General features: G+C 38.7%; 1 protein-coding gene across 15 annotated transcripts in view; it reads right to left on the bottom strand.

Moving 5' to 3' along the window:
* Positions 1–4,991: 4,991 nt before the first annotated feature.
* The window catches only part of ebf3a (EBF transcription factor 3a), a 95,813-nt gene continuing 93,493 nt past the window's right edge, over positions 4,992–7,311 (bottom strand). For all 15 annotated transcript variants that reach the window (XM_082151912.1, XM_082151926.1, XM_082151919.1 and 12 more), the window contains one exon: positions 4,992–5,786. In XM_082151912.1, coding sequence (XP_082008038.1) covers positions 5,755–5,786 — 32 coding nt within the window. In that variant the 3' untranslated portion in view covers positions 4,992–5,754. The remainder of the gene's footprint in view (positions 5,787–7,311) is intronic.

Here is a 7,311-nt window from a genome sequence, read left to right as displayed (position 1 = left end):
AAAGACTATTGTCCAGTTTGTTCATTGTGCTAATTGTAGGAGACACCGATAGGCCCCGTGCAGTGTCCTCAGCAGGTAAACGCTCGAGTTATCTGGCTACAGATCACCCCGTCCAGGCAAATAGGCACAACAGATCACATTCAAATGCTGTTCTTTGGCATATTGACACTGCGGCTATCAGCCGGGCCTGTTATCTGACTGAAGCCCTGATCTATGCCAGCGGGCGGTCGCATAATAACCTGCGAATCAGTTATGCAGAGACTCTGCCTCCCCTTAATTGTCCACATTGTGAGTAAGAAAACACGCGGCGAGCGCCGTTGTCTTGATGAGAAATTGACATTTTCTGACCTGCTATCCGGAGGCACTCAGAAAGACAGATAAGATACGTGGTTGTTTTAAAGCAGGGAGGTTATTCTTCTAGGACTGTGCAGATGAGTATGGATTGAAGACCATGACTATGAACTATGAAGGGTTCCAACACCTCTTTTAGAAAAGTGATAACCTTGGCCGTTGAATGCATCGACTTTTATTCGCAGTCGGTTAGAAAGTCGCCAAGCACACTGCGACATTTTTAATGAGGACATTAGCCTGTGCTATGCAAAACAAAACTTTATTCTTTAGATTTTTTTATTCAGGTTTTATAATTAACCCTTCAGTAAGATGTTGTGATGAAGTGATTTGCCAGGGATTTATGCCATTCGGAGCTGAATTAAGAATGTCTTTCAAATTCCATTTCAATTACTGAATTTGAATTGAAGTAGCAATTTGAATGTCAGAGAGTATAATTAAAATCAATTGAAATTAAAATAAATATGGATGGATGGATGGATGGATGGATGGATGGATGGATGGATGGATGGATGGATGGATGGATGGATGGATGGATGGATGGATGGATGGATGGATGGATGGATGGATGGATGGATGGATGGATGGATAGATAGATAGATAGATAGATAGATAGATAGATAGATAGATAAATAGATAGATAGATAGATAGATAGATAGATAGATAGATAGATAGATAGATAGATAGATAGATAGATAGATAGATAGATAGATCTTTTTCTGTGATGTGTGAGCAATTCGATTAAATTTCATACTCATGAATTGTTCATGGATGTTACCATGGTTAAAGGCAGCCTGTTCATAAGCACAGTGCAAAGTGACAATAAAAATATAAAAGATTTATTAAGAATTGGATTTATGAATATTAGGCAAACTGTTGACTGTTTAGTGTCCCCAAGCAATTAAAATTATAAAAGATCCAAACTTAAGTTAACATGAAATCAAAACTTACCATAATTAATTACCCTCTGTTCCTTACTGTGGATAATTTATCAACAAAAAACAATGTTTGCCTTCATAATCTTTCTTTAAAATGTAATAACCTCTGAAAAACTTCCCTTTTAGGCTGACATCACAAATCCCTCTTTTTAAACCACATTTCACATTCCCTGATGGATAAAGTCAAGTTTAAGCTTCCTCTCGTTGAATATCCCATTTCACTTGTAAATATGTCAGATTATGGAAGTAAATAGGCAAATATAGTTGAACTGATATCAGCTATTCTACCAAAAGTCTGATTTCAAACTCTTCCAAAATAGGTTGAAAAGGCCCATTTGACTGTTAAATGCAGTCCGTTTAAAAGAAGCTATGAATCCCAGCACTAGCTACTGTAGGTATCAGATCTGACTGGGCTCCTTTAGCCTGTAATTGCTCAACTTACATTTCAAACACTGGGCTCAACGAGGCATCCAGTTGAATCAGTTATGGAGCAGATTCCTGATGAGACAGAGACAGTGAAGCTCAATTCTACAGTCAGCTCACTAATGACCTTCAACAAGGTTAGCACCGGCACTGTCCTCTGCGTTCACCCTCCGCGAGCACTACGTCTAATGATGCATGCATGACTGACAAACCCCATGTGGTTCTGCAGGTTGTAATTCACATCATGTGTTGATGAAGAGGTGCACCTACTCTACTAATGATGTCTTGTTAATGTTGATGGAACCGAGACTTTTTTCCATTTTACAGTTGTCACAAGTCGACCGTCTGGATGAATCGCAGAGAAATATCTCCCGGCTCCCCATCGAGCGAGGCCAAAACAGTGCGCGTGGAGTGTCCGGCGCGAAATGGCAGTTGTTCTTCAGGGATCAATGCGTTGACCAGGAGGGCCTCCCACCCCTGGAGACTGTCATTTCTTCCAGGAATTCACAGAAGTGGAAGATGAAAGCCTCGTGTCATCGGCTCACCCAAAAACACCGGGCCGTAAGAGTCTCAGCCAATGCCAGACCAAGGCCAAGGCTAGAGAGAGAGAGAGAGAGAGAGAGAGAGAGAGAGAGAGAGAGAGAGAGAGAGAGAGAGAGAAAGAGACGGGGCCGCCATCTTAGCCGGATCCGCTTCATAACTGCAAGCATTTATACCGATCAGATGTGACAGGCCTACAGGTTGACTTTTTTTTCTTGTTGATTGTTGGCATTTTGTCTCTGTCCTTGTCCTGACATTTATAATGCATTACTTTGCAGAAAATCTCAATTTTTTCTGAGTTAAAAAAAAAAAAATAGATTTAAGCAATAAGGTTCAAGAGACTGTACTGAGCGCTGTTAATAGTTACTTCATTTTTGTTTAATATTTTTGCTTAGCAGATTCACGAAGTCCGTCTTTCTGCTAGAATATGCCATGCATGACATTTAAACTAAGGTCAGTAGTTTGTGTTGAGCAGTGATGTTGTGCATCATAACTGTATATTTTAATATATGACTGGAACGTCATATTGACCAATCGGCATCCAAGGCAAAAATGCTTTACTTTTTGATTATGATTTTTTTCAGTTTATATGCATCTTTTAGAGAAGTAGAAGTAGTTAGATGATAAAAATCACTGTAATAAACAAATCTTTTATTGTTTTACTTTGTAAAACATTTGTAGATTTTCCCTTCCCATAGGTATTTTTTTAATTTATTTTGAATGCATGGCTGTTTTTAGAGCGAGAAAAGACCGAAATAAGATTGCAGGGAGAAATTGGTCACAGACAAGAAATACTTTAATTAAATATTATGTAAAATGAACAACTTTGTACAACAAAATGTAGAAATGTGGCCATAAAACAACTCAAATAAAACCATACATGAGCCAGAAAAAAAAAGGCATATGTTCTTACAGAGCTCATGTTTAGTGAAATCTTCCGAGTATGGGGACGTAATTAGACTTAAAGACAAAACCAGATTGCAGAAATGATGAAATCCACAAATGCACTTCACGTAACCTTGGGGTTTTTCTTACTTTCAGGGTGACCTCAACGGCTCCTCCACTTGGCCGGGCTTTGTTGAGCCATCACAAAGCAAATACATTGTACATTCATCATTTCTTTCCTTCTACAGCTGCCTTTGCTTCCTGCAGCTAAAGGAAACTTGTGCACCGATTGCCAAGAGGAAACATCCGCTTTTGGTTTGAAACAGAAAGAGTAGCACACTGCTGAACATTACAACATTTACAAAGCCTGAAGTGCAAAGAAAAAGAGCTCAAAAACAAAGCCTCGCATTATATATATATAAAAAAAGAGTTAAATCACTGCGTATCATTTGCGGATTTTGGCACGACTCGGAAAATCAATATTATTGAAAGAGAAAAGTGTAAGAAGGTGGTATGATTTCGGCTATGCTACGGTGTCATGGGTTACTTACAAAATGACTTTTACAATATAGAACATCTTCATCTTTGTTATCCATACATATGATACAAAAACTAACTTTTCATTTGTTTTCATTCCCTTTGAACGCTGTTTTACTTGAGGGAATAGGGTAAAATTAATGTTAAAAAAGACAAACTGACAAAATAGTCCAAAAAGATGAGGGGTCACAATAATTATTTTTTATTTTAGTAAAAAATGTTTGTGCTTTTTACACCATTGATCTGAATGGAATAATGAGATTCACTGTGGTGAACGTTTGTCATTAAAACAGCAGAAAGGTTCCTCTCAGGAGATTCACTGGAAAGCCTTTGACAGAGCTTTTTTCTGACATATTTTAATAAACATTAGTAACTGATGTATATTTCCATTGCAGATATTTTTTTTCTTTCCTTTTTTTTTTTTTTTTTTTTTTCCTTCTTGATCCCTGTAAACATGGTTGAGTTATGTGGCAAAGTCATGGTGGCAGGTAAAAATGACTTTTTACATTCTACAAAAACAAAATTTACAACCACAATTGGATTTTCCCCCCCCTGGGGTGGCTTGACATGCACTTTATCTACTAATATTATTACAGCCAGGTGACACAAACAATTTATTTGACTATACAACAAACAGTTTCCTTTCAAAAAAGTACTTTTTTTAGATAACTTAAAAATTAATATAAAAATAAACAATGGATTTGACTGCTCCTCGAAATAGCAAATAAACAAACAAACGAACAAAAATGGACGGAAGGTCTGATGCCATTAAAAAAAAAATCTGATTTACAAATGAAATGTGTAGACGATACAAAACATCGAATGTAGGCGATGATTCTTGGCTAAACCTTCATCGTAATTTCGGCTGTGGAAAACAATACACGTGAGATTAAAGAAAACAATGGAAAGCAATATACAAAATTTCAAAGATAAATACAATATTTATAATTGATATGTTACAAAAAATTCCCTTAGTGACCGCAAGTGTTTGTGTGAAAGTGTTGCAATGTATAAGACAATTTTACTCCTAACTGTAGGAATAAAACTCTGTACTAAATATTTAAGTGAATCTGGAAAATTCAAGACAAGTGTATAAATATTTAGCTACAACTTTGGCAAAATCACAAAAGTCTACAATTGTATAACCACATACAAAACACATTAGGGAGTAAGGAGCTAGAGGTATAAGGACAACTTTCTGGTACAAGAAACAGACTTCACAGTAGCCTAAGAATGCAATAGTATACAGTGCTAGCAAAAAGTTGAAAAACATTGCAGATCACACTCGCTTTACAGGAAGCTTTAGCAGTGGAAATATTTTCTTCTTTTTTTTTTCTTTTTTGTCTTTTTTAACCAACAGATAGTAGCGCTTCGTCTCTGTTAGTGTGCTTGTTGAAGGCAAGAAAAGAATTTTTGCAATATCAAAGTTACAACTTCTACCTACAATAAGTTACAAAGTTCATTGAACGATTAGATCTCCTCTCGCTCCGTTCGTTCTTCCTTGCCTTTCTTTTTGATTTATAAATCATATATCTTATATTATTTCCAGTTTATTGGCTCTGTATATATTGGCCCCCTTTTTATTACCACAATCAAAAAAAATGGCAAAACAATAAACAAAAAATAACAATAATAAAAAAGGAAAATGAATTCACATTATGAAGATGTGCAGCGGCAGCACATCGGTGAAAGAGAAACATTCTTACACATTTTTTTTTTTTATCAGTGTTTTCATCAAATGGCATATCCACAATGTTTCTTCCCACACATAGCAAGAACTAGACATAGCCAAGATTAAACCAGAAATGTTTATACAAAATAGGTACGTTTTGTTCTTTTTTCCCCCCTTCAAGATCGTGAAAATATGACAAGAGATTCAGTCAATAAAATGAAATTGTTCATTTGCATGTCAATTTCGAATAAACTCTTTGAAACAAAGTGTCTTTTTCCTCTGAATAACAGAATTAGCTGCTGATTAACTTCATGACGAATGACGACTTCGAGGAGGATCCTCCGTATAACGTACTACGCTTCGTCCCCCGGCGAGGAGACGGCTGCTTTACAAAGGGACAGGAGTGCAATTTACATGGGTGGGACCACCAGTCCGGACATAGCTGAAAGAGAAAGAGAAACAATTTTAGCACGGGAGGTCCCAAGACAAAAAAGAACAGAGCAGTAAGTATGTCACTCGCATTTCACGAAATACTCGACTCGAAAGGCACTGGGGATGTTTGTAAAATGGAGGCTGTTGCTGTCGGGGACCGACGGGGGAGGGTTAGGAGTGATTGAGTGAAATGTGCTTCACCAACAAGACGTGCTGGAAAGACTTCACTTTTAGAAAGAGGAGCTTTCTGACATTTTGAGGAGAAAGCATCCTGGCTCCCACATGTGTGATATTTCTCTTAGCGTTTTGTTAATGGCAAACAGTGGGCCAGACTCCCAGGAGAGGGTCCCTGCTGACAGCCGAGAAACAACACGGTCACTTCTGCTAACGTCACGTAGACCCACGGTCTCCCCTCCTCAGTCAGCAACCAGACACCCCTTGGCTTTGCCCAAATTGAAATCTTCGCTCGCTCCCTCCTGCCATTACCGGAGCCGAGTGGATGCTGGAAAACCATTTGCATTCTTCTGTCAGCCAGTATTCCCCCCACCCCCCCCAATCTCTCCTTATCGTGACATCTAAAGAAAGCCGGACTAGGTCGTCGAACGCCCACCTCTCGGCCCTAAGATTGATGTACTCGCTCGCTCCGCTCATTTCCGCAATTAGGTGTCTAGTGAAGTGCCAGGGGAGGGAAAACGGGAAAAAAGCTCTTTTGCCGCTTTCAACTTATTTGTAGAGTCATGCTTGGAGTGCTTTTAAGTTTGCCAAGGCATCTAATGTTGTGGCATTCCTCATTAATTTCTGCAAACCACATATTAATAAGTAGATGCATGTAGCGGCATGAACTTTAATTTCTCAGTTCATTAGGTCTAACATTATTAATCTCGCTTGCACACGCTATGGCTAAAACATGTTTTCAAAGCAAACAACTGGGCCTTGACGGAGAGCAAATACGAGCGCACTAAACAGCCAGAGTAAGTCTTTAATTTGCCGAACGACGCCACCCTGCCGAGAATAACGCGTGCTCTTTCCCTCTCGCTCTTTCTTCTTATAATCACATTCAACCTGGGTTATAATCGGTTCTTCTGCTAAGTTCCTCTTCAGCAATGTTAGTCCATGTCGGGTGAGCGAGCACGGCGAAACGTTAACATGTCTGCCCTTCCGCGCTCCTATTGTAGGATACATCAATTTTTAACTGACTACAGTATTCTGAGGGCCAGGGGGGCAGCGTGTACAGCGAAAGTAAATAGAATATGAAGAGAATATTACATATGTTCAGCTCAGGTTGAATGCAAAAGAGGACGGTGAATAATGGAGCAGGAGCATCAATTTTATTTGCGCAAGATGTTTCCGAATTATAGCGATCCCAGCCACTCGAGTACGAAATCTCCCGAGACACTTAACTTTGCTTAATCATTAATGAAAGATAAATAAATCAATAAACACACCCACACATGCACATGCATTCTACATGCCCGCATGCATAATGCGTTCTTGCACTTATTCGACCACTCATCCGTCCATCCATCCGCCCATCC

This window comes from Leuciscus leuciscus, assembly GCF_965113295.1.
Source record: "Leuciscus leuciscus genome assembly, chromosome: 21".
NCBI classification, from domain to species: Eukaryota; Metazoa; Chordata; class Actinopteri; order Cypriniformes; family Leuciscidae; genus Leuciscus; species Leuciscus leuciscus.
The sequence above is the reverse complement of the archived record's forward strand: the minus strand, read 5'-3'. Positions and strand labels throughout refer to the sequence as shown.